The sequence below is a fragment of the Apteryx mantelli genome, chromosome 10 (assembly GCF_036417845.1).
Source record: "Apteryx mantelli isolate bAptMan1 chromosome 10, bAptMan1.hap1, whole genome shotgun sequence".
Classification (NCBI taxonomy): domain Eukaryota; kingdom Metazoa; phylum Chordata; class Aves; order Apterygiformes; family Apterygidae; genus Apteryx; species Apteryx mantelli.
In genome coordinates this window covers 23,603,391-23,629,387 of record NC_089987.1, presented here as the reverse complement: position 1 = coordinate 23,629,387, position 25,997 = coordinate 23,603,391, and the positions used below count along the sequence as shown (strand labels likewise).

Genomic DNA, 25,997 nt, shown 5'->3' with positions numbered 1-25,997 from the left:
CACAGCAGCATGCCCAGTCCCACACCAGAAGGATGGAGCCCTACCAGGCATCGTCATGCCCTGCTTTTACCCCTGGTTCTGCCCTTGTACCTCTGCTTTCCCAGGTACATATTTCAAGTCTAATCAATGTGGGCCAGGAGAGGACGAGCAAGTGCTACGGATACTACAGGGAACAAAAACACCCTGGCGTGGTTCATCCTTTGAGCACCGTTTGAAAATAACCGTTGCCTCCTTCCCCAAATTCCCTGCTAAGAAGCAGGCAAGGCAGGCAACTTGCTATTGCCATGTTTATTTGGAAACAGCGATTTTCTACATCGTTTGTCTCTTCATGGTGATGGCTACAGCAGCCACAGTGAACACGCCAAACACACACAGCAGGACTAGGGCCCCAGGAAGCCACATATTGGGTCCTGCCAAAGAGAAGAAAGGTTGGTTATACATCTGGATCTCCTGAGCAGACCCTGGGTGGTGATACAGCATCTCCCAGCTGGTGCAAATTTTGAAGCAGGTAAAGGGTGTCATCTCTTGTGATGGATAAGAGTCCCTGGGGCTGGAGGTCTGTCAGGGCCCTGTGGGCACTAATAGGCCTTGATTGCCCTGACCAGCCTCACCTGGGGCCTCCACCCACACCCTCTGCCCAGTGGCTCCATTTAAGCTCAGGTCTGGGCCTTTACTCCTCTTCTGAGCTACGTTGTAGGTGGGCTTTTCCCAAGCCCTGTTCCTGGACTGTTGTTTGGTTTTCCTGGATTGACCTTAGTTCCCAGAAGGAGTCTGGCTTGCTGGGTTGATGCTGAAATTGAAAAAGCAGCCTTCATCACCCCAGGTGCAGTACCTCTAGCCTTCTGGCTCTTGATCCCTTCTGGCCCTGCTTTCATGCCCAACCTGTCCTATGCCTCATCTGCCAGCAGCTCACGCAGCACTAGTCGCTCTTTGCTTGTCTGGTTTCTGGAGCATGCAGTACATGGCAATAATACCTGAAAGACTCCACACTCCTGTGCAGGGCAGTGATTTTTAGCAGTCTTTTAAAATAATGTGGCATTACCTAGATAGTTGCAAGGGTCTTTGAGATGTTTGCATCCTCCCTGGAGGGACGTACGTACCCCCTGAGTCCTTCTGGTCAGTCTTAGAGTGGAGGGTCTCCCCTCTTGGGGAGGGAGCAGCCAGCAGGTGGATGGGCCCATAGGAGACAATCTTATTGTAGTCATCTGTCAGTGCCCGCTTGCTCTTTGAGTGCCTTGGGCATTGCTGTCAACAAAGCAAAGGGAAGAGAGATGGGACCGGAGGGCAGGGGAGAAGCCTGCCCAGTTAGCCTGCTAAGAGGAAGATCTGTCCTGATGCTCTCCTCTTGGAGGAGGCATGTTTGAGGCTTCTGCTTGGGAAGAGTTGATATCCCAGAGCATGAGAAAGGAGCTGGTTTCTAAAGAGACCTTAGCTTGGTCCTCCCCAAGTCCCAGTGTAAAAGTCTTCTCCCACAGGCACCCAATGGACAGGAGGGAAGGGGGAAAAGGGGCTCCCTGCTGGGTTCAAGCCCTTGTAACTTTAGTTCAGGGCCATGGAGTGAGCTCCTGTGTTTATTGGGCTGAGGTACCTGAGGCCAGAGCAGAGTCCTTCCTCCAAACTGCAGGCCAAGAGAAGGGAGGTTCCCCCTGTCAGGCCAGGGCACAGCGCAGACAGCAGGGAGAGCTCACCTTGGCACAGGGCTCTAGGCTGTCTGGGAGACACAGCCGGACACGGCAGTGCAGGAACACCTCCGAGTAACCAACAAACTGAAACATCTGGAAGCTGAACTTGGCTGTAGTGCTCTCTCCAATGGCGTTGAGGTATGTCACTGTCTCGTCGTGGGGACACCTGGGACATGATGACTGAGTTAGCAAGGGAAAATGAGGGAGAGCACCCAGCCTGGGATACCGGTAGCTCTAGCCTGCACCAGAGCACACAGGAACCAGGTACAGCCCCCAGGCAGAGCTGAACAGGAGTATTCCTGTCTCAGTGTTCATGGGGACGGGCTTTCTTGGCTCCCTGTGTTTCCAGCACAGGGAGGAGCTGCCACCAGTGTGGGGAGCTGGTTAATGTCTTGCTCTGTGTGACCACAGCTGCTCTGCAAGGTGGGAGTGAGCCTGCCTGTGGGATTCATGCCCTGGATATCCATGTTACTAGCTTTAGCTTGGCCACAGCCACCTGTAATATGGACCTCTTTAGCAGACCTCTCTCCATACCACAGCAATGCCCTCCCCTTCCATCCTTGCCCTTTGTCTGCCCAGCTGGCCTGGAGTGGTGCTGGGTGTGCTGTTGAGGGAAGGTAGCCCAAATGCAAGCAGAGCAAGACTAGGAGAGAGGGGCTCAATTCAGAGCAGTTAGGGGGCTCATCTGCTGGGCTGTTCCACTTGTTCAAGCCTGGGAAACACTTGACTGACTCATTGCTCACTGCTCTCTCACAACAACCTGTCTGCAGCACCTAGGAAAAGCATGTTACTGTGCTTGCGGTGTCTGTGGCAAGGACACCAGGAACACTAGAGAGACACCACTCACCCATTCTTGATGAGCTCATGCCGCACGTCCTGGTAAGGATCTAAACTTGGCGTGGCCCAGCAGTCCTCAACGCTCAGGAGGAAGTACCTGAGCTGGTGCTGCCCTTCTATCTTCAGCATGACATAGAGTGTGTCCGTGATGGGGATGGCTGCAGACTGGTGGTGATAGGGCTGGAGATAGGAGGGTGTCTTGTACAGTCTCATGGTCACGTTGAAGTGCCCTTCTTTGACCACAAACTGCACCAGCCTGAGAGGAGCAGAGAGCTCATGAACAGAATGAGAATAAGGCAGGAGGATGGTCTAGCACAAGTCAAGCCACCAGCGCAGATGAAGGTCCTGCATGCACTAACTCTTTGCACATGGAAGTTCCTCTGCTCCCTTTCCTCCCAGGTGGAGCCCCACTGCCTCACTGAGAGCCTGGCCCCGAGCTGCCTCCCAGCCTGGTACATCTGTGTAGTGTGAGGACAAAGGCAAGGACTGCCCTGGGGTCTACTCTGCTCAGATTCTGCTTTACTCAAGGATTCCCACTGAAGTGCTGGGCAGTAAGGGCTAGGAGGAAGGTGACACAAGGAGTCCCCAACCTGCACCTCCACAAGGGTCAGGCGGGGTCATCTTCCAGACCCCTCCCCTTATTTTTTTCACTAGTTTGTTTCCAGCAGAGAAAGTAAGAGGAAGGCAGACTGCATGTGCATATCCCCCTCCCTGGGGCTGTCCCAGGCCCAAGCCTTATCTTGAAACCTAATTTGGGGCCCTCTCTGGGATGAGGGGAGGGAGGAACCCTGATGTGATATTGCTCTCAGAGCTCCTTACTGCCTCCCCAGGGCCTTTGCAGATCATCTTATTGAAGGCATTTGTTTTCCCACAAGCCAGAAGATACCATGTCAAAGGCAAGGTAAGACAAACCACTCACTTGTCGATGGCAGTGAGGGCGAAGGGCACTTTCACCACCTGCTCGTAGGCATAGACACAGCTGAAATGTACCTCCAGCTGAAAACTTCGGGAGATCACACCCCCATGTGCTTTCCGCTCTGATTCAATGACGTTGGAGTATGACACGTGAGAGCCGTTTTGCTGGAATGACACAGAAACTGAATCCCCAGACCACTCCTAAAAACCACACACAAAACTCCAAGTCCAAGTTCAGACAGGGGTGCAACTTTTTGGGGTTCACTGGGTACATTCAGTAGGAAATAGCTGAGTACCCTCTGCTTGAGGCCTTCTGAATGTCTGTTGGGGTTTTGCATGCTCAAACTGTATGTCCAGGGGCTACTGGAAACCTTCATTGGAGTAGTCAGGATACAGAAGCCAGCTGGCAGAAGGCAGCTCTCCTATGCAACACAGAGCTGGAGCACCGGTTTCCCTGCATCATCCCTGGCCCTTGAGAACATGGTAAGTGATCTAGGAAACCCTGAACTCAAGGGGACCCTTCACAGTGGTCCGCTACCCTGGCAAAGGGCAGTTCAAGGACTCTCCCCACTGCATGACTGGCCATGTCAAACCCATCTCCTGGCAAGTGACAGACCCCACCATGGCAGTGTGCTCTGAAGAATTAAGGGAGGGATCAGTGGGTTATAGCCAGGATTGTAGAGTTCAGAGGATGCTACTACAAAGCTAAGGGCTGTTACCGTCTACTAAAGAGCACACTGAGACTCCCATGCTCTGCTGAACAGGGCAAGATGTCTTGCCAGCAGCAGTTTGGTAGAGGTGGAAAAGCCTTCTGATAGCCCTCATGGAAACTTTCCAAGGGCTTTATAGCCCCTGACATAAAAGCAAAAGCCACCAGCATTTTCTCTTACTGTCACTACTCAGCATGGCTGCTCGTCTCACATTCTAATCCAGGGCTATGCAAATAGGCTCTGTGCTGCATTCTCACCTGAATCACTGATCCGCAGGCAGTGTGGTTTTCACCTGTGAGAATGGCTGCAAAGAATAGCTCGCCTTCTTCTTCCCTTTCTAAGACCTTGCATGCGTGGTTCTTCAAGTGGACAAGTTCCTGGGGGATTTTCAAGAGTTCAAACACCTCTTTCCTCACCATCATCTTCATGTGCTCTTCCTCACAAGCCAACTTCAGTACCACATCTGGGGGAAAAAGCCATCTGCAATAGCAATAAGGAAGAGGCCTGAAGGAGCCCTAGGTCAGCTATGGAATGGTACAGTCCCACAAAGCTCAAGAGACCTTCATTCTAGCCTTGTTGGAGGCTGCTGCTAGGGGTCTTCAGAGACACTGGACAGAAGCAAAAGACAAATCTTTGGGAATCTGCAGAAGTTAATGTGGCTCTGACATTTTCTACTGGTTGCCTAAGACCTGCACAGGTTCACAGCTACTGCTACTCTGAATATATGTATATATATCCTTAAGCTCGACATCAAATGCAGATGCTGTGGATCTGATCCCCTCTGCATGGGCTGTCTACAGAATCACTGCAATCTGCCGCAGGAACCAGACAGGGACAGCGATCCTCTGCTTCAGATGAACAAGACATAGTTTTTGAGCAGTGTCTGGAAGTAGCCTTCACCATGCCTGTGCTGGACTCCATGTGGTTGTGGTGAGCCTACAAGGCAGCCATGCTCTGCAACATGTCCTGGTGTCCTGACACAGCTACACCACAGCACAGCTTCTTGACAGCCCAGGTTTCCTTCATACAGGAATTAAAACTTTTGAGGAGGAGGGGAATGGCACATGGCTGGGGCTTGTACCAGCCTGCAGTCAGGACATGGTGGGGAGGCATGCACCTGGGCCAGGAGCTGGATTGTGCTCATGGGGCCCTCAGTGTAGATGTAGGCCCTTGTTGACTAGGAACAGTGACAACACCAGTGCATCCTCCTCACTATCCTTCCCTTTGGTTCTTGTGGACAGACTAGGAAGGGCTCACTGGCATCCCCAACCCCTGCCCTACCTTGGCAGAATGCCCCTGTGAAGCCTGGTTTGCAGTTGCAAATTGGTCTGTCCTCCATCACCTGGCAATCCCCCTGGTGCTGGCATGGGTTTGGTAGGCAGGTGTCCAGGTTTCTCTTGAAGCGGGTGGCAAACTGTTCCCTTCTGCCATGTGGGCTCATCAGTGCAGCTATAGCAAAAGCAATGTGAGGAAGTTGAAACGCAGCAAGAATATTTACCCTACAAGATGCACTAGAGTGAACTCCCTGCAGTGTGATCCCCTGCCCAGCTCACAAGGGCTGAGATCCCTGCTTCTAGCCACAACAGGGGCACATTGCCACTGTGCTGTCACATCTGAGGAAGAACCTCCCACCTCGGCTTGCCCAGAAGGATGTTTGCGTGACTGAGAGCTTGGCAGGCCTTCTAAGCACAGCTGGATTCCCTTGTTTCTGTAATCTGGATCAGAGCAATGGAGCCTGCCATCAGTCACCACAGAGAGTGGTGGCATATCACAGTGCCTGTGCCCATCTCCACGGATTTTAGACCACGTATGGCTGGGATGGAGTGCCTGAGGCTTCTGCTTATTTTGCCTGCTCTGGCTTCCCAGTTCCTGTTCTCCTAAGCACCACTCCATTGTCCTCCTTTAGTAGCTTCAGTGGTGTCCTGAATGGGCAACCTGAACACAGATCAGGTAAGGATTTGACCTCTTCTTTCCATACTACTTGGCTGTAACCCAACAGGGACATTATACAGGGAGACTCACTCTTGTTGCCTTCAGAGCCAGCCAGGCAGAGGGTAGAGAGCAGCAGCAAATACGTCACAGTCCCATCCTGTAAAAATAAGCAGGTTACTCAATTTTTTAGCGTGCTCGCTGGAGATGCTTTTAATCATTCAGAAAGAGCCAACCCTCAAGCATGGGTTCAACGATTTCTGTACTGTATTTTCTGTAATAACTACAGGCTCAATGGCATAAAGCCATTTCCTACCCTCAAGGGCCAGATTAGCAAAACCCCTCACTCAGTCCACCAGGCTAAGATAAGGGCCAAACATTGTCCTGAATTTAGATGGTGTAGAACCGAACCTATTCTAGAATAAAGAAGGGGTGGGAGAAACCAGATCTCAGGTTAGCGCATTCCGGCTGACAATGATAAAGCTGTATTTCAGTATGAAACAGCACTTTGAGTAAAACCACACAGTGGAGGCATCAGTCCAGGCTCCCAAAAGAGGAAATGAGTTTTCCATTCTCCTAACCACAGCCATAGCTCTCTTTTGAAGAGTTAGAGTTTGTAAGAGGATCCTTGCTTTTCCAGTGACCCTTTTCCGTATCCAGAACAAGGGAGACAATGGAATAAAAAAAACCCTTGAATACAACCAAAATGTATGCCACAAAGCTACAGATAAAGTCAGTGAAGTCACACTCCCTGCCCAGCAAATCTTCCCTGCTAGGTCAGATAACGGGTTTCTTTAGAAAAATTAAGTGTGGTGCTGGATGAGCCCTCGAAACTGGAGTCTCCTTATCAGAAACATGGATATGAGTCAGCTTGGGCTGGTGGATAGAGCAACGCTCCAATCTGTCTTTGCCCTGAGCTTTGCATGTGCACTTAGAGTAGGGCAAAGTAAAGAGCAAAACCTCCATTCTGGTCTGGCAGCAAATTGTATATTCCCGCAGCCTATACCAAGCAGCTGCAACCACCAAAAATCTAGGCAAGGAGGATTTATTCCCAGGTCTGCTCCTTACTCATTGCAGCAAAGCAGGAGTGCTTTGCAAAGCTCTGGAGACCCAAAACACCAGGTGGAAGCACCTCTCTCAGTAGGGCATTACTCCCAAAGGACAGCCCCTGAAATGCTAGTGGAAGACTGATTCCCACTGCCAGGAAGGTTATTCAGCTGGGGGTGCTCCAATCTGGTCCTGCCTGCCTCTTTGCACTGCTGGAAAAGACTGGGCAAAGAGCCCCCCCCCCGATGGGATAACAACCTCTTTCATCTCCAGCTCAGCGTGATGACCTGGACAGATTTAGGAAGCTCTGCCCATTGCTTTAGTGAGACAGGAGGTGCTGTCTACTTGCAAACTACTTGCTAGAAAAAGAAATCTGTGGCTTCAGCAGTAATGATCCTGAGAGATCCCACCAGCATCCTCAACAGAAAGATTTCACCCATTGTCATTCTACTTACCATTGCCACGCCAATCTAAGCTCATCCACCCACAACCGCCCACGGGTCCTTCTCGTTCTCCCTGCCGCGCGCCTTATATCACCTTCCAGCAGCTCATCCTGCTCCCCCACGCAAACACGCTTCCTCAGTGATTGCACAAGAGCTGCCCTAGCACCCCTCAGCAGCGGCCGGGGAGGAAAGAGCTCTCCCAACATCCATCCTCATGTACAACCCTTCCTATTAGCTCAGAGCTCGTGAACACTCACCCAATTTATGGCCCCGGTGGGATGCCACATAGGAGAAATATTTACAATATCCTCGAGAGTCTGGGTTTTTGAGTATCCAAATGTTTTTGTGGTACCTATTGTGGACTCAACAATAACAATAGATATTGCAGCGGCACAGAAGAATGCCAAATAACTGTGTGTACTACATGCACGTGGTTTAGCAAGCACATGCACATTTGCTTTGGCTGGTTTTTAATGATGTCTGAAATGTAAGATCTGGTGAGAAATGCTGTGAGAGACACAGGGACAAGGGCTTATTCCTACCACTCTTCATGTTTATTTGGGAAATAACAACCTGCAAGGAACAGCAGACACTCAAGGCAATGATTCTTGATGTTTTATATGAACGAGGATACTGCTGGATATAGCAAATGTTCAAATGCAAATAATTCGAAACAGCCTAACTGCAACTTTGCCTATATTCTCACTATTTTTATTGCATGGCTTGCCATATTCTGTGCATCCTTAGAACTTTAATTGCTACGGTCAGCCCAATAAAATAGCAACTATAAAAATATAGCCAGCTAGATGCCTTTTTTTTCCTAACCACAATAAAAACCAGAAAACAAAACAGTGTTTAGAACCTGACTCAACCGAGGGACTAATGAACTAATAATTAAAAACAAAACAAAAGCCTCCTGCAAGTCCCTGTTGCCAGATTTTTGGGTGAGAAACTCTGCTCTGCATTATTTATTTTACAAAGGAATTAGCCAGCACTGAGGCTTGCATGCAATGGCTTAAAGATGCAAAGCTAGTGCAGCTTGCAGGCTTAGAAAGCAGCAAAGAAAAAGGATGATGAATGTGTTTTGGGGTGTTTTTTTGAAAAAAAAAAAAAAGAGTAAAACTCATGAGTTTAAAGGAAGCCTCAAAATTTTAGAGCACCTGGTGGCAAAGTTGTACTGAGAGGGCATGGTTGGGTTGGGGCTGTTTGCTTCCTTGCTCGGGGGTCTGCATGCCCTGGTGCCCGTGAGCTCTACAAGGAGCATGTCCTCACGGCTTTTAGCCCGTTTCCGACTTGTTTAGTACAAAAAGTTGCCAGACATGGGGGTGGAGGGGACGGTGCGCCAAAAGAAACCGCGTTCTGCCCAAATGACGACAAGGAGGGTGCGCGTGAGCAGTGCTCTCGGCAGCTGGGAGATGCTTGGGTGGGCTGGGGGTGGCCGAGCCCGGGATGCCCCGAGGAGGCCCCAGACTGGGGGTGCCTGGTGGCCTGGCCAGGGGTGGCCGAGCCCGGGGGTGGCTGGTGGCCTGGCTGGGGATGGCCAAGCCCTGGGTGCCCCAAGGAGGCTCCAGACCAGGGGTGGCCGGTGGCCTGGCCAGGGCCAGGGGTGGCAGAGCCCGGCGTGCCCCAAGGAGGCCCCAGAGGCGGGGGTGGCTGGTGGCCGGCCTGGGGGGGGCCTGCCCAGGGCTGGGGGCGGCCGGCGGCCCGGTCCGGATGGCCGGCGGCCTGCCCGGGTGGCGGGCCTGGGGCACCCGCCCTTGCCACGCCAACGGCAGCTCCCGGGAGCCCACGGGGCCGTTGCCATGGCGCGCTGGGAGCAGCCGGCGGGCGAGGTAGGCCCAGGCTGCGGGGAGGCGCGGGCGGCCGCTGGGGGAGGAAGGGGCCGGGGGGCGCCGCGAGGCAGCAGGCGGGGGCCGGCGAGGCGGCCGCGGTGCTTGGGCCCCCCGGGACGACCCCTCCGTCCTTCGGGGCCGCCGCCCCACCGCCCCCTCCCTACATACCGGGCCCCAGCGCGGCCTGATAAAGACAAGGTCTGCGTCTCCGTTTTCAGGCGCTATCTCCTCCGCACCGGGGTCAGTTTGACCGCAAGGAGGGGGGAAAGAAAACAGCCTCAGCCCCCAAGCTCCCTGCAATATATAGCCGTGTCCTTGGAGAGAGGCTGTGGCTCTTCTGCTGTTTATTTTGCTGCAAAAAACTCCCCGTCCCCTAAGGCCCCCGCAGAGCGCTGGGCTGCCAGCCCCGGCCTAGCACAGCCCGGCAGTGAGCAGGACCAGCTGGGACCAGGTGCCCGGCTGATTTTCGGAGCCCTTTGTCACCTGGCAGCTCTGCCCTGGAGCAGGGGATGCACTGAGGTCTGAGACTGCAACCTGGGGACATGTCACATCCCACTGAGCAAGGCCCTCCTTTTTCTCCTGGACAGGAGGTGACCTGGGCACATACAGAATTATCATAGTAAAGGTAAAAGAGGTCAAGTGTTTTGGAAGGCATCTGAGACCCTCATGGCACAACTTCTCTGAAGCAGCTGGCAGTGGTCTCAGCTAGAGGCAAGGCCTGGGTGAAAGGGTCCTTAGCCTGATGCAGCCACCTGATTTCCAAAGCAGCACCTCTCAGCCACATATTCACTGGGCCCAGTCCAAATTCCAATCCAGTGTTCGTCCTTTTCTGTCGCAGGAATAGGAATCGCACTTCTGGCTGCCTCAGCCACACTCATACACTAAATCATCCAGCCCAGAGTGTGGGAATGCTTCAGTGTTGCTGTATATCTGATCCCACTCCCAAATTCACCCTGCTGTGTGCTTTTCTCTAGTGCCCAGGACAAGGCAGGATGGAGGTCCTGAAAGAGAATGAGGAAGAGGAGCAGAGAGAGGAAGAAGAGCTGAAAGCTTTAGAGATCAGTGATAAACAACATGACATGGAGAGGAAGTTGTCTGTAGACCAAGCCTGCACCCCAAATGATGTACTGTAAGTCACGTGTGTTTGTCCCTTATTGTGATGAGCAGGGGATGTCCCTTTGCAGTCTGTAGGAAAGGGAACATTTTGGGGGGGGATGCACATGTGTGAATGGCATGTGTGGTCCCCGTGTGCGGGGGTGCGCATGTGGGCGAGTTTCTGTGTGCCTGGCAGCCCAAATGTGTTTGTCTGTAAGTAGGCACATGTGTGAGTAAGAAGATAACACAAATTTTTTTCAACTGTTCACTGCTCTATCAAAAATCCCCCTGAGCCTCTGGGTGTATGTCAACTTGCCATCACTCCAGAGAAGCTTGGCTATGCCAAAGTTGATGTCTTCACACTTCAGATTGTGCCTCTTTGCCTATGATTCCCCACTTCTCCCTGGGAAACAAGCAATCCCTGCTGTGTTTTGATAGCAGGTCATCTCACCTGAATCACACTCTGCTCATTACCTGTGTGTCTCTGTCTCCTCCTGCCCTTGAAGCGATTTTGACTGGAGCTCCATTGACACGTCCCAGTTACCATCTTCCTACAAGACAAATTCCCCAAAGGAAAAGAAGCTGCTACGCATTGCTGACAACTTCCTTCAGCAGTACGCTCACCTTTGCCCCGACCGCAAACCGCTTCTCCTTCACCCGGTCAACGAGTGTGGTGTGGAGGTATGGGTTGGGCCACAGCACAGGGGGCAATCGGCTTCCATTAGTGCCAAATAGTGGGGAAGGACAGCAGCCCTATCTGCCCTCCCTCCTGGCCAAAGGGGATGGGAACCTGCTCACTGCGCACACTGCACCTTGAGGAGACACACAGCACCCCAGTAACACCCTGTCTGTCCAGATCCACCAACCCATCTGACCACTGACACAGCAGTGGCGTACACGCAGGCTGCATGCAGCTTGCAGCCCTGCAACATGACACGTGGGAAACAGGAAAGACAACAGAAACATAAAGAAGGAAAATAAAAGAAACACATGAAACAGATGAGTTTCTACCCAGGCTGAGGCTCAGAGGTATAGAATTTGAATCCAGACTTAGGTCATATTCCAAGTTTTCCGGAATTTATGTGGTACAGATTTACATGTGAAGGTTTGTGGTTTGGATTTGTTATAGGACTAGGTCCAAGCTGCACAGTTGCTGTCTAGTTCTGGATCTAATATTCCCCCAGGCATGTGGAATTGCTACTTTGGTTCAACTTCCCCCAACATTTATATCAATGTCATGCAAGGCAAAAAATGCCAGAGAGTGTAGAAGCTGAAAAGAGCCGTAGCTATTTGTCTTGCTTGAAAACTAAGAGCAGAAATCTCTTGCATCTGTAATGTGGTGGAGATGAGTTTGAATATTTAGCCACAAACAAACAGAAGTGTCCTTTAGCAGATGACTTCTCAACCCCGAGCATTTTCCATCTCAGAATGGGTGAGGAGGGCTAACAGTGCTGTTGATACATCCTGAATGTGAACTGCAACATCCGGGGTGGTCTGAGGATAGCTTTGGACAGGGTACAGGAATCTGTTAGCTAACCAAAGTCTTCTTGTTGCCCTACAGAAGTTTGTGAGCACAACAGTGAGACCAACCCTCCTGCCTTATACAGAGCTGTACGACTGGGAAGGCTGTGCCAGCTTCGTCTCTGATTACCTCACCATGGAGCCCCTCAAGTCCCCTATCGCACCAGTAAGAAAGAGGCTGCGGTTCCATCAGACAGCCCCATGACCAGCGTGACAGTAGGGCCTCTCAGCTGGACACCACATAGAAACTGCAGGGCCAGGGCTTACAATGGGCTTTGACCCCTCCAATGTCCCCTCCATACTTGGGCCAACCTCTGATTCTCAAGCCGTGTGTGCTCTATTTGGACCCTTATTCCCAATACATGCACATTGTTGTCCCTGTCAAGCAGTTAAGCACCACTCCTCTAAGATTGGGCCTGACCCACTCTCTGTCACCCCAGATGACCAACAGGTCTGCAGTGGGTTGCAATGGCAGCCAGGCTTTCCCTCCAAGACCTAGACACCTTGGAGGGAAGGAGCATATGAAAGCTAGGAGATTCTAGACCTCACTGACCAGTTTTTAGGGGCTTTACACATTTCTGTCTCAATATCTGGAATATTTTGAGGTGGCTCAAGGAAGATTTCCAGAGTGGGAAGAAGGGATGATGCCAGAACAGGGGCAAGTTTTTGGCTGGTGTGAATCAGCTAAAGCAAAGGGGCCACACTCTTTGCTAGCGAGGACTGCTGATGCCTTGCCTAGCACCCCAGACATTCTACACTAACTCCATGCAGGCCAAGTGTGTCCCAAGAGTCCCAGAGTCAGAAGAGAAATTCTGGCATTTTGGGACCACAGAAAACATGTCCCTGGTTAGCAGACAGAGACTGTCCTGATCACCTGAAGTGTAGTCTGAGACCTGGGAGTAGGCTCCATATGTAGAATCTCTATATGTGCACTATGTGTATATTGATCCTGTGCTTTGCCTGGTCACCAATAAGAGCCAGAAGGGAATATGTTCCCTCCTTTAAACTATAATTTGGCTTATGGGTCTTTTGCTTTGAAACTCTGCAGGCTGACTAGCTAGAGATGGAGGTAAGCTCCACCCTGGAGCTGTGGTTGGCATTAGATTCTCAGCAGTCTGCCTAGTGGCCCATCTCTCCCTATGATTAAATTTGTCACCAGATGTGAGGTGAGATGGGAATTTCCCCAGATTGTTTTGGAAGGGATATTTGGGGTCTGTGGAAGCGGTCACTACCATAGGCTTATATAGGAATTTCACATAACAGATTCCCTAAGGGTGCAGAGCCCAGAGAAAAGGGCAATGCTCCCTCTCTCTCCTGCTCTCTGTCTGGGGCATGGTTCAGCTTTACAGTACAAGCGCTGAGAACATACGTCCGTCTCTTTCAAGCCCAGTTCGCTGTATTCCCCAACCACCATCCTGAAGTACCAGCGAGGGAACTGCTTTGACTTCAGTGTGCTGCTGTGCTCCATGCTGATCGGAGCCGGATATGACGCCTACTGTGTGAATGGATATGCCACCCACAATATATGCACCATGGACCAGACTCTGGAGGTGTGCCCACTGCTCAGGAAGCCACAGGAGGTGAGGATCCTAGCAGCGAACAGGTAGGGAGGAGCCCAGCTTGATGGTTCTGGTTAGTTAGCCAGAACACTGGTAAGAAAGATGGAGCACACTGGAGGCCAGGGGAGCTGGTGTCTCTGGTACGTCCATGCTGAAGTAAGGATGAGCCTAAGGGCAGGCTGCAGGGCCCCAAACCCCAATATCCCATGTGCCTTCCAGCCATGCTGCTCATTTTGAGAGGGCCATAGCTTGTCTGTGTTTTGGCCATGTAGTGTCCACAATGTGCTTAGGAAGACAAGAGTTTGGGAGCATGATGTCTCCCATGTTTCCTTGCTGTAAGAGGGAATGAAGCCCTTCTGTGAGTGCTTATTAGGCCTTCTGGAATATCTGTTGGTTTACTAGGCCCATCCATGCTTGATCCATGCAGACTGCCCAGATGAGTGATCTTGGGTACATGGAGGCAGAATGCATGCTCAGCTGGCCCATTGCTGGTGAGCTCTGGAGATAGGCTACCTAGAGCCATTTGGTTTCAATAAGTACCAAGGAGGGACCCCACCAAAGGGATCTTTTGAGTGGTTTTCCACGATTCTTTAGGAGGCCTCTTTGGCTTCACTGAACTCCTAGCTCACCAGGTCCAATACTTCAGACTGCCAAAGGTCAGGAACCACAAGGTACCTGTAAGCCATATATTTTCTCCTTTCCCTTGTCCCTGCTGGATTTCACAGCAATACCCTGCTTTTTTGGAGGCAGGTTCCAAAAGAGGGAGAGAAGAAGTCCAGCAAGTACAGAGTTAAGCCCCCCCCAAACCTGCAGAGCAAGTTTGAGCTTCAGCAGGAGGCCAAGAAGGAGGCAGAAACTGAAGCTGCTGGAGAGAAAAAGGAAAGGAAAGAAGAGGAGAAAGCCACGGTGAGTCAGCAAGGTCCACCCTACCCTGAAAGTCCAGGAGGAACAGCTGAGACACAGGTAATAGCTGACCCAAGAAAGGAGCTCACCATCCTCCACCCTTGAGGTACGAAACAACCATGACCTTAGCCATGAGCATTTGGTCTGTAGTAGCACAGTGTGAGATGGCATACGAATATATACTGGGTATGTACTGCATCACTGTTTTGAAGAGTGTTAAGGGCCTGGAGATTTTTAGAAGTGGGCAGAGAAGGAGAGAATATGATTGTTTTGGGGTTGGATTAAAATGGCAATAATTACTGCACTGTCCTCTGGACTACAGGAAACAGAAAAGCCCAAGCGTGACCCTTTGTATGGCTTACGGGTGCACGCATGGGTCTTGGTTCTGTCGGGGAAGAGGGAGGTTCCAGAGACCTTCTTCATCAACCCCTTCACGGGAAACAGCCACAGCACCACGGACAAGCAATTCCTTGGTATTGAAAGCATCTGGAACCACAGGAACTACTGGGTGAACATGCAGGACTGCTGGAATGGCTGCAAGGTAACCACCCCTTGAACATCCCTGAGCTGCTGGACAGTTGGGCTGACCTGAGTCCTGGGAAAGCTGAGATTCATGGCAATCTAGGCTTCCACTTTGCATCCCCCTGCCTTGGCTCTGGTCACGTCGCTCTGGTTACATAGACTCTAGGTCCTGTATCTGCAGCTACTCCATCACATCCCAAATGCTGAGCTAGCAGATAAGGATCATACCTATTAAACCCAAAGGCCTGTAGTGCTGCAGACCTGTCTTATGGTTGTGGATGCACCCGATGGCGTGTGGATGTACCTTATGGCTGTGGCGTACCCCGCCCCACAACAGTGCTAGAATACCGGTTGTCAGGGCTGGCTGGATGCCTGTTCCCTCAACAACAGCTTTTAGTGCGGAGGATGTTTTGAGTCAGTCAGGTTTGGCTCAGGGCAGGGGGGATCTTCATGCTCTTCCCACACCTCAGCTGTTCCCCAGCTGATATAAGGTCTGGGAGGCCAGTGTCTGAGTTTGAGCAACCTTTAGGCCCAAGTGAATGACCTTAGTGTCATCCATGCCCCAGAACAGAAGTGTTTCCAGCAGCTTCCTCTCAGCTGTGGCAGAGGCACTTTGAGGAAAGAGGCATGCAGCCTTCCCGGCACAGGGGCAGCCTTTGGGGTCCCACCAGCCAGCCAAGGGTCTGACAAGCCCACCTCACTGAGATTCAGGGTTTGTCTGGAGTCCTTAAACTTTCTGACACCCAGCCAGGTCCAGAGCACATAATGTATAGGAGCAGTGTTCAATTTAGTGTCAGGTCCTTGGCCTTAGCCTCCAGAGTGGGAGACAGCTCTGTAGCTAAGCGCATTTCTTCTCTATGGCCTAGGATCTCATCTTTGACTTGGGTGACTCTGTCCGCTGGGAATTCATGCTTTTGGAAACCGACGAGCCTCATCTGCTGCTCCAAGATGTTGAGGAGAAAAAGTTATTTGACAGGGATATGGACAATGCGGTGAGTGACCCAGACCACGGATCTCTTGCAGTGGGGATGCTGTAGGGAACTGCTGTGTGTTTGTGGGCCTGCATGTGTCTGTGAGCCTGCTGCCCTCTCCAGGCTGGATCAGAATTGCTCTAGCTAGGTTTTGGTTGGCACATTATTTTTTCTCAAGCTCGAATAGTTCTGGTGGTTTTTTGAGCAGGTCCCCCAAGTGCTAGTCACACTCTGCCACACAGTCACAGTGTGCAGCACAGTGGTACTTCTGGTCTCCTAAGTGGCTGAGGATCTCTATAGTCTGCTGAGTTCTGCTGGCTCAGAAAAGCCTATCTGGGGTCAGCACCCAAACTCCAGTGCACTAAACATTGGGATGAAATAATTTTCAAAAAATAAAATCCAATTTGAAATTTTCCTGGACTGTCTCTCTGATGGTCAGCACCCTGCTCTCCCGGCTGCTGGTTGGAGTTGCCAACAGAATGTAGAAATAATAGATATATTCCGATACACCAAAAATGCTGTGTGCTAAAAGAAAAAATGCTGTGTTCTCCTGGTGGGAGAACACAGTGTGATAATGCAGGCGTTACACCAGCACAGCATGAGAGGGAAATACTGATAACAGCACATTCTCCCCTGTTATCTAATCTTCTAAGCCCATGCCCATCACCAGGGAGCAAAGCACCTTCCATGGGCTATATAAAATAAACCGGTCATTGGTTTGAATGACGATTGTCACATTCATCCCCTGTCCAGCATGACTGTCAACCATGAGAAGGTCATTTCTTTAGGCTGGGGTTGGGTTGTGCTAGTGACAATATGGGGATGCAATAAAGCTCCCCTTTCATGTAAACTGCAGCGTGCCGCTTGCCTCTGTCCTCGGGCTGCGTGTGGGGCTGACGTAACTCTTTTATAACTGTGCCACTGTGTTGCTCAGGACCAGCTCAGCCTTGCATGAGCTGCGGTCTAATCACAGCACAGCATTCCCTAGAACCAAAATGCCTCTTGGCACATTAAGAGAAGCAGCCAAATAATGGAAATCTCTGCTTCTGTTTCAATAGGAAAAAGAGGAGGAAGACAGGAGGTTTGACATGCCACCATCCTGGGTAGCCCGGATTCAGATATCTCCCAAAGGTACTTATTTTTCCTTTGCCTTTTGCTTAACCCTGGGTAAACTTTTAGTGGAAAGGGCCATTTTGTTTATCTCACTCAAGAATTCTCTCTTCAGGATGGACAAGGTACAGCAGTGAATGCAGTATATCAAGGCACGCAACAGCTAGTGGTTTGAATGCCCTCACTCAGCACACTTTCTCATCCTTGGTGGGAAATCCTCCCAGACACACACATGCTATTCAGACCTCCAGGGGGCTGTTTCCCTGCTAGCTGAGTGATTTTACCTCGCATGGGCTTTCTGATAGCATTATGCACAAGGGACTGCCACTGATGCATTACCTAATATCTGTTGTACGAGAGAGAAGAGTTATTAGTCACTATTATAATGTAAAAGCACAACAGGCAGAGTCTGAACAGCTTCACAAACAGCTGAATGCAACCAAGAAATGCATGGTTCCTCTTAGATCATGGCTTTCTCCCTCTTGAATTCCTTTTCCTGGGGCTGAGCACAAGGGAATCAGTCTTTCTGACACCCTCCTTGCCCACTGCAGAATTTCAGACCCGCAGTCCCCAGGGGAGGAAGGTGATCCTGTACAAGAAAGCAAGACTGGAGAAATGGGCACCGTACCTGAACAGAAATGGGCTGGTCCAACGCCTCAGTGTCTACGCAGACTCACACTGTAAGAGTGATGTTTTGAATTGATCTAACAACTGTATCATCGCTATTCCCATCAGAGTTGACAGGAACCATGAGAAGGGGCAGTTATGTAGTTTGGGTGAATAAGGATATTTCTGTACTCCAAAGCATTCTTTTTACACAGCTGGACCAGGAAACCATGCAGATTCCTAACTGGACATACAAACTCCTGTCTCCAGCCCTCTTGGATAGAGCAAGGCCCCTATCTCATTCCCCTTCTCTCCTGATACTATCATGAAACATCTGGGAGAGTTTATCTCATCTAACCTTAGACATCTGCAATGCCTCCTTTCCCCTTTGAGCTAATCACTCTAGTTCTTGATGATGGAAAGGAAGAGGCCTTTTAAGATAAAATTCATCTAAACAAATGCAGACTAGCTACAAAACATCCCTGTGCACAGGGACAATTCCAGTGACTACATTGACTCTGTCTCCCCTGGCTGTCTCAGCATAGGGTGCTTGCCCAGACACTGACATTGCATCAGATGAATCCTGCCATCTCCAACAGGCTGATGTAAGGCTGTGAAATGGTTTGTTTCCTGCCAGATACCAAAGTAGTGGAGGTGAGGGAATGGTTCAAAAACCGGGAAGACAAGTTGGAGATGAGAGAAGTGAACAAACAAACACAGCTGACCACGGAGCACTTCCACCCAGGACACCTCCTAGGTCTTAAAGGTATTCCAGCTCATCTGGGCAGCCAAGGCAACTGCAGCTGATGGGACCTCATGTGAATCCCCCCTAGCACTGGCAAAAGCCCAGAGGGGGATACTGCAAACTTCTGGGATGAATTGCCTAGATTAATAACAGTGAGGTCTCCAATGGAGAGGAGAGAGTTCAGTTGGTGCTCTCCCAATCCTGGGGAGCCCTCCCCCTCCAGCATAACAGAGGAAAAAGACTTTTTTTCCACAGTAAGAGAGAAAATCTCTATAATGATATAATTTCTTTTACCAGTAGAGGTGACAAAAGTAGAAAGTTTCTCCTTAGTATTATGTTCTGTCTCTCAATATTGTGCAGCTGGGGGAGAGAAAGTCCTGTATCACATTTGTTGCTAAAGCAGCATTTCAAACCAGGAGGCTGTGCTGGTCCATGGTTTCGAAAGAACAGACTCTAGACTTCATTCAGTACTACCTAACTGTGTAGGGAAGGCAATGTTCCAGCAAAGCTCTTCTGCCATCCTCAGGCCATGACACATTGTTACGGAGCACTGAGGAGATAGCATTCCCTTCTCAGACATTTATATGCACTAGATAATCAGCCTTGTGATTTATTGGCTTGTCAAGAAAATGAGACTTCCTCTTGACAAACCTGTGTTCACCAGTGTTATTATTACTAACTCTGAAAATGTATGCAATCTCTCCTATGTCCTAAGCGCACATCTATACGTCAATGGAGCCAGAGACTGAACGTACAATGGAGTTTTACAATAAGGCGCGAGCTGATGGCCTCCAGAAACGTGTTGACAATGCCAGTGAGATGACTGAATACTTTGTAGGGCGGGATGACTTCCTGTACTTCCGGCACGTGGAGTTTGGCAAAAGAGTAAAGAAAATACATATGGCTGGCACCAGAACTGACATTAAACCCCAGCCTATAGTGGTACGGCCAAGACAGGAACAGAAAAATAATTGTCACTGTGATATTTATACTTTGCAAAACATATTGTTTAATGCTTTAGGTTCATTTTCACTGGGCATAGCCAAGGCAAAACCCTAGATGAGATGTCCAGGGCTTGTTCAGTTGCTGTGTCTTGCAGTTACTTGCCTGACACAGAGAGCCACAGTGTGACTAGTCATCATGAATTGCATTGAGCAGGCTAGAATGAAACTAGGAAACTGAGACTTGGAAAATGAGTCAGAGGAAAAAAAGCCTGACTATGATTTTGCATCGAAATGTTCACAAGATTCAAAACTAGTCAAATGATTTCATGTTCTGACCCCAAACTAATAACACTTTGAGTTCCTGCTGAAATGCCCCATAATATCACCATCACTCTGACTGCAAGCAGTTAGTTGTTACAAGCAGGTAATCTACCTCTCCGTCTAGTCAGATCTGATTTGGAGAACAGGAGGACGCCCACGCCTGACACCTGGCAGTGTGACTCAGACACTCCACCTGCTAAGACAGAGCCATGCAGCAGCATGCTTTTGGACCATTACCCAAAGTGCTCCTTTTTCTTTCCCTGTGTTGGAGAATCTGGGAAACTTTGGTTTGTTCCAAAATACAATGCTTCCTGCAGCTTCATCAGACAGAGATGCATCCCAAACTAACTTTGAGCTTGAAGAGCATACTCAGCTCCACAAATAAGAGACTTTCACATTGCTTTAAGCAGCTTTGATTGTGCTTTTTCTCAGCCACAGAAAAGAATAGCATGGCCATGGGCCAAGCCCTTGAGAGATGCCATCACAGTCCAGCAGAAGGGCCCAATTTTTACCTTGGGTTTTTACCCAGCTATCTATAAATCTTGCAGTTTTTCTGTGTTGTCTAACTGGCTGCCATCTTCTTTTTCACCCCTCATTAGCAAATCAAGGAGTGTTTCCACAGAAACCTAGAAAAGCCTGCTGATGAAGATGTAGCAGAACGTATTTTTCTGATCACAGAGGAGAGAATCAATCTGACATACCACCTCAATGATAAATACATCACTGCCTCAAAGAAGAATTTCCTCAAAAGGGCAGAGAGGGATAAGAAGGGAAATGAAACCATCATGACCCCAGAAATGTGCATCACATACCAGGTACAGAGAGAAACAACTTAGAGCTTGAAGGTTTTTTAGATCACAAGGACATGAAGGGAAGGTGAAATGCCAGTGAAAGGACTGTAAGCATGGCATATTCCATGCTCCACCTGTCCCCCATCTGCATGCCTCCTTCCCAGACAGCCTCCTGGCTGAGAGCATGAACACCCCTGGGGATGCACTGATATGCTGGAGGTGATTAGGCATGCAGGACTTGGTGTAGCAAGAAAGGCTGAGGTCATCTTTCCAGGCTTGGTCTTCAGGCAGTGTAGACACAGCCACTGAGGTCATTCAAGATGCTGTTTCAGCAGCTGTTGGGCTCAGCCCTGCTGGTTCATTGTAGGGAAGCTGAAATGTTCTTTGCCTTTCTCTCTCAAACAAGAGATTGCTGCAGAGAAGCAGAAGCAGGTTTCCTAGATTCTAATTCCAGTTCTGCCGTGGACTTCTGGTGTCACATTCTTGCTTAAATCTGCCACAATTTACCCAGCAGATACAGACAAGATGCTGAGGCTTAACGCATTGCTGATAAATAGAAAACCTTAAACAAAAGATATTCCAAGCAAGTGGAGTACTGTCATGCTGGGGGGGGGGGGGGATGGTCACTCCGCTAACATCATTAATATAACTCTGTAATGAGGAATAGAAGTCTACCTGTAAGTTCTGCAGTGATGCTGCCCAATTATGCTTAGGAAAATCAAAGAGAGATTGCAGGTATAGAATTTATATTACTTACATTGTATAGGATTTATACATTATGCAAGTTGTTTTTAATGTTTGTATTTCCCACTGGGGAGAATACACAGAATGCAATTGCTAGAGTGCTGTCCTTTCATCTCTAACCCTGTAAAACTGGTTCCAAACAAATAACGGCAGCATCAACAAAGAAGTGCAAGACATGCAATCTGGATCACATTACTGATGGATTCAAATTCTAGATGAAGGTCAATTAACTATTGACCATGGGTTAGATGTTTCAGTGGTGTAAATCAGTGTCACTAAACTGACTGTAGCAGAATGATGCTAAATTTATATTAGTGGAGTACTTGGTCCCATGCATCCAGAGGGTCTTTCACTAGCCTGTCTCCTTCCAGGTGGGGTCCTCTAAGACAGACAAAAAGCTGCTCCATCAGTACAGATTGCTGCAGAAGCTAATAGAGGAAGAGAAGCAGGTGAAGCGCGAAGTCTGGGAATCTGCAACTGAGGTAACAGGGAGTTCTCCACACTGCTGTCAAACTCAGTCGGGGTGGAAGCAGTTTCAGCTCAGTGGTCTTCAAAGCATTCCCAGTATAAACTGTGATAAAAATAAAATTCTAGTGCCACAAAGCTGCCCTACATGCTGTATTACAAAGCTTGCAACCAACTCACTCATTGTTCAGTGAAGATGTATCTTTAATATCTTTATGGGGAATCACTTTCCAAATCCTGCTCTTACTCTTCATTCTCAGGTAGGGAGACAGGTTCAGAGAGCAACTAACAGCATATGAATTGGAGCATCTAGAAATAGATCTGCCTTTTGCCTGGGGGTGAGACCAAAGAGAAACAATGGCCAAGGAAGTTGTATCTAATATAAATCTAGTTGTTAGGCACTGCTAGGTAGAATACCCATAAAGTTGCAGTGATTTTTTTTGTAGGAGCAACTGTAGTGAAATAAGTCATAAAACAGACTGCTTGTGCTGTTAATCACACAGTAACCTGTGTTACAAATCCGTATTTTCAGCACACTTTGTAGTCACTTCACAACAAACATATCCATTCTTGCAGATAGGGGCAAAGCTATTAGATTTGAAGATTAAAAAAAAAAGATTTTGAGGAAGAGAAACTCCTGAAGGAGCTGGAGAGGGAATGCACAACAATACTAGTGCAGAATATTATTAACATTTAAGAACTAGGCTGCAAAAGTCCATTTTTCAGAGATTTGGAGGGTATAAACTGTGACTCCACAAACTATCTCACCCAGTTTCTCAGTCTTGATGTATTAACAGACTAAAGGTTCACATTGCTTGTACTGCACATCCTGTTAGGACAAAGAAATAAGCCAAAGCTAACAGTGCTATTTCAAAACCAGTGGCAAAATTCTGACTCCAGAAGAGCTTTATTAATGAATAATAACAATAACTGTATTCAAAATGTCATATAGTGTAGCACTCTTTAAAAATAAAGACCATTATCAGATTGATCTATCAGCAGGATATGAACATATTCATATGGATCTTTACCTAAAATTTATTTGGTCTTATGCTATAGTTCTTGTATATAGCACCTGTCCTAATAGCAGGTCAAGCATGTAGAAGTGTTGTCATTTTATGAGAAAACTAAGGTGTCTTTTTTTCTGTTTTTTTGGGGGAGGTGCGAGAAATTTTGAAGATCCGTGAGGATGAAGAAGCAGACATCAAATTGACATTTTCAATTTATGATAGGGAACGGCATGAAAAGAGAAGACAAGAGTCTGAAGCTATGGTAGGTAGACGTCATCAATCCCAGTATTTATTACGTGCACATGAAGAAACCCAGAGTAAGGTTTTCTTTCTAGGGAATTCCCTCTGAAGAGCTTCTCGTATTATTAAAACACAGTGGGCCAAATCCCTAGCAAGTATAAAGGCAGCACAGCTTCAGTTGACTTCCTGTGAAAATATAACGTGGTCTCGCCATGACCTTCTGGCTTTCTGGAAAAAAACCACATCACAGAAAAATATTATAAGATTATTTTTTTTAGTTAATAGAAAAAAGAAAATAATTAACGAGGATTAGTTAATTATAATAGGGATTATGGGAGGACTGTGAGAACTGAATCCAAGCTGCATCTTTATAACCAGGGTTCATTTTGTTAGGAAAATACGCACTTCTTAGTGTAATGGTTTTATTCAGCTATGGCTCAGATGTTTTCTTGGTTTTCATTATTACTTGCAAAATTGATTTTGTTTCAGGGTACCTCTTGAGGAATTAATAGCTTATGAATGTTCTAAACAAATGTAAAAAGATTCCAGAACAATTATTTGCAATTTTCAAGGTCTCCAAATGTTTCTTTTAAAAGATTTTGGACAGAGCTCTCCTGAACAGAGAGTTTATAACAGGCAATACTAGGTTTTACATGCCAAATACATCTGGCATGAAACAAAAATAGAGGGAAGGATTCAAGAACCAGCTATTTGCCAGCCTCCAGGTTAATATCACTCAGAATATCCTCTCCTAATCTCTTTGTGTCCAAATACTGCTGCATTTTGTGAAGCCCTTCCCACATCTCCGTGGATAATACTTTCTGTGTAAGACACATCTTTACAATCAAGGAAAATAGGAGAGATGTTAAAAAAGCACAGTAGGAAGTAAACCACAGAATAAAAATCATATTGGGAAAGGGTTAGTATGATACAGCTAATGAAAAGCAGTAGTTTTGGTCAGACTGTAAGAAAAAGAAACATTATTATCTCCTTCATAGGCGGCTATAAGTGTTTTGGCCTTTGCTCTTATTTTGCCTTATCACAGGGTGTTTGGGACACAAGTAAATGGGATCATGACTCTTTTTATTCTTTCCCCTCCAGAACAATTTAATGGAGGATGACCTCCTGGGACAAGAGGAGCAGGATCTGGATTACCTGGCACCTTTTCTTATTCAAATTGGCAATACAGAGAAAATGAGCAAGTGGCAGGCCTCGCGCATCAAAGACGACTGCCTGACTGATTTTAAGCACCGTCTCACTCACAAGGCCAACATCATCCAAGCTCGCTTAGAAAAGGTATCCCCAGCCTCACGCTGGGATGTGCGTGTTACTGGAGTCTCTTTTGCTCCGGCAGGAGGGTAACACACACTTCTTCATTATGAGAGCAGGCAAGAAACAAAACTCCTTTGATTATGTTAAGAGAGCCATAAACGTGCCTTTATATTTTGCTATCTTTAGAAAGTGAGATCAAATGATGGAATAGCCCTAGGGTCAAATTCAGTCCCTGTTTCGAAAATAAGATGATTCTTATTTATGCTTTCCTTCAGCTTGGATTCCTGAACTTTGAGTTGCAGTTTTGCCTATCTTTGCTCCTCACTCTCCTCTCTGTTACCCTGATTTCTTGTTGCTCACTCCCCCATCAGGAGATAGAGGAGCTGCAGAAGAAGGATTGGTGTTATCATGAAAACCGGAATCAGCTCAGCATGGAGGACGAAGCTGACTTCTTGACCTATTGCTCTGAAACCATGTTCCGTATCCGCATTCTAGCGTTAAGGCTCGAGAGGTAATGGGAAAGAACGACTGACTGAATACAATGTCTAGGGGTGCAGGGGAGATCTACAAATCAACACTCCCAGAAACTCAGCACTGAAGGTATTCTGTAAAAGATTCTATTCTACGCCCTGCCACTGTTTTTGTCTGATGTTCCCCCCTTCTTGTTTTAGGGAAAAACAGATGGCACCACAGAAATACCTTGCTCTCGAAGAGAAACTGCGCAAGGATCCTCGCCTAAATGTGCACCTCAGTCATCCCTGATTTCTCCTTTATTCCTGGACACCAGACACTGGAAATCAGTGCTGAAGCCTGTTATAAGTGGCCTGAAAAAAATATAGAAAGGTTTTCCTACCTGCCTTCAATAAATCATTTGTTACTTAACTAATTAGATTCTGCTAAAAGCCTTTCTGCAGCTTCCTCCAGAATTTGTTGGGACCCTCATTGCAGAGAATATTAAAGCTAAAGTACTTTAATTCTTATTTTTAGTATTTTATTTCCAAACAAGCTACCTTTGACAGAATTTTTTTTGTTAGATGTTTTCCTAGTGACATTTTTCTTGCATTTTAATTAACTTGTACCACTACACTCTATTTCTCTTTTCCCTCTTTTAAGGCTCACCTATAACTACATCAAAAGTCTGTAGGAAGGCAAGTTGTATTCTCGTGCGATTTTATCATAGTTGAACACAGAAGTCTGAATGACAGTTTAGCTTTAGGTTCTGCTTCAGAAGTTGCTACAAAGTTACATATTCTGTATTGTAGAGCTTTTCTTCCTGAAACTTGCTCCCTAACTGCTGACGCCAGGAGCAGCATTATTTGGGAATATTGGTTCTTTTCCACTCCAGTAATATTTTAATGAAATTATAATCTTGTTTTATAAGTAGTACAAGCAAAGATTTTTAACCTGCCAGCTCTCAACAAATATAAGAATTCTTTGACCTCATTTAGAGCTGTCTGTTAACTACAAAACCCAGCAAAGACTAATACTTAAATTGACAAATTTTGGATTTTAACATCTTTAGTTTTCACCAATCACTGTTCACAAATATTGGCAGACAGTGTAAAAAAATCAAGAGGACTACAAAAAGCATTTCAGATCAGAGGAATTTTAGGTAATAATGTATTTTGGTTAATAACCATTTTTCTGAGATCCCCAAATGGAAGTCGTCATGTGCATGCCATATATTAGTATTTTTGCAGGTTCCTGAACCTGATAGACTACAACTTTGTATGTCACCTATTGCACTTAAGGCACCTTAAACACTTACAGTGATTTTACCTAC

At 47.9% G+C, this 25,997-nt stretch overlaps 2 protein-coding genes across 2 annotated transcripts; one reads left to right on the top strand and one right to left on the bottom strand.

Annotated features, from left to right (window-relative positions):
- Positions 1 to 309: 309 nt before the first annotated feature.
- Positions 310 to 10,050, bottom strand: LOC106489451 (pancreatic secretory granule membrane major glycoprotein GP2-like). The gene is made up of 10 exons (XM_067302841.1): positions 10,003 to 10,050; positions 9,564 to 9,620; positions 6,167 to 6,233; positions 5,426 to 5,593; positions 4,402 to 4,607; positions 3,439 to 3,599; positions 2,530 to 2,775; positions 1,689 to 1,848; positions 1,101 to 1,245; positions 310 to 410 (listed from the first exon to the last, which is right to left on the bottom strand). Exons 1-10 carry the CDS (start codon positions 10,048 to 10,050, stop codon positions 310 to 312), a joined length of 1,359 nt encoding a protein of 452 aa, XP_067158942.1.
- Positions 10,051 to 10,378: 328 nt separating this feature from the next.
- DRC7 (dynein regulatory complex subunit 7) lies at positions 10,379 to 25,168 on the top strand. Its single transcript, XM_067302925.1, has 17 exons — positions 10,379 to 10,524; positions 10,997 to 11,171; positions 12,052 to 12,177; positions 13,397 to 13,591; positions 14,321 to 14,476; positions 14,796 to 15,014; positions 15,862 to 15,987; positions 17,025 to 17,097; positions 17,628 to 17,756; positions 18,320 to 18,448; positions 19,143 to 19,369; positions 20,292 to 20,507; positions 21,599 to 21,709; positions 22,854 to 22,964; positions 24,044 to 24,238; positions 24,586 to 24,725; positions 24,886 to 25,168. Exons 1-17 carry the CDS (start codon positions 10,388 to 10,390, stop codon positions 24,974 to 24,976), a joined length of 2,556 nt encoding a protein of 851 aa, XP_067159026.1. The 5' UTR covers positions 10,379 to 10,387; the 3' UTR covers positions 24,977 to 25,168.
- Positions 25,169 to 25,997: the final 829 nt, after the last annotated feature.

Coding starts and splice junctions, on each gene's coding strand:
- LOC106489451 (XM_067302841.1), bottom strand. CDS start 10,050: ATGCCTTCCAAAACACTTGACCTCTTTTACCTTTACTATGATAATTCT. Junction 4,608..5,425: donor CACAGGGGCATTCTGCCAAG/GTAGGGCAGGGG, acceptor TTTTTCCCCCAG/ATGTGGTACTGAAGTTGGCT. Junction 3,600..4,401: donor CCTGCGGATCAGTGATTCAG/GTGAGAATGCAG, acceptor GTGTCATTCCAG/CAAAACGGCTCTCACGTGTC.
- DRC7 (XM_067302925.1), top strand. CDS start 10,388: ATGGAGGTCCTGAAAGAGAATGAGGAAGAGGAGCAGAGAGAGGAAGAA. Junction 11,172..12,051: donor TCAACGAGTGTGGTGTGGAG/GTATGGGTTGGG, acceptor GTTGCCCTACAG/AAGTTTGTGAGCACAACAGT. Junction 24,726..24,885: donor CTAGCGTTAAGGCTCGAGAG/GTAATGGGAAAG, acceptor TTCTTGTTTTAG/GGAAAAACAGATGGCACCAC.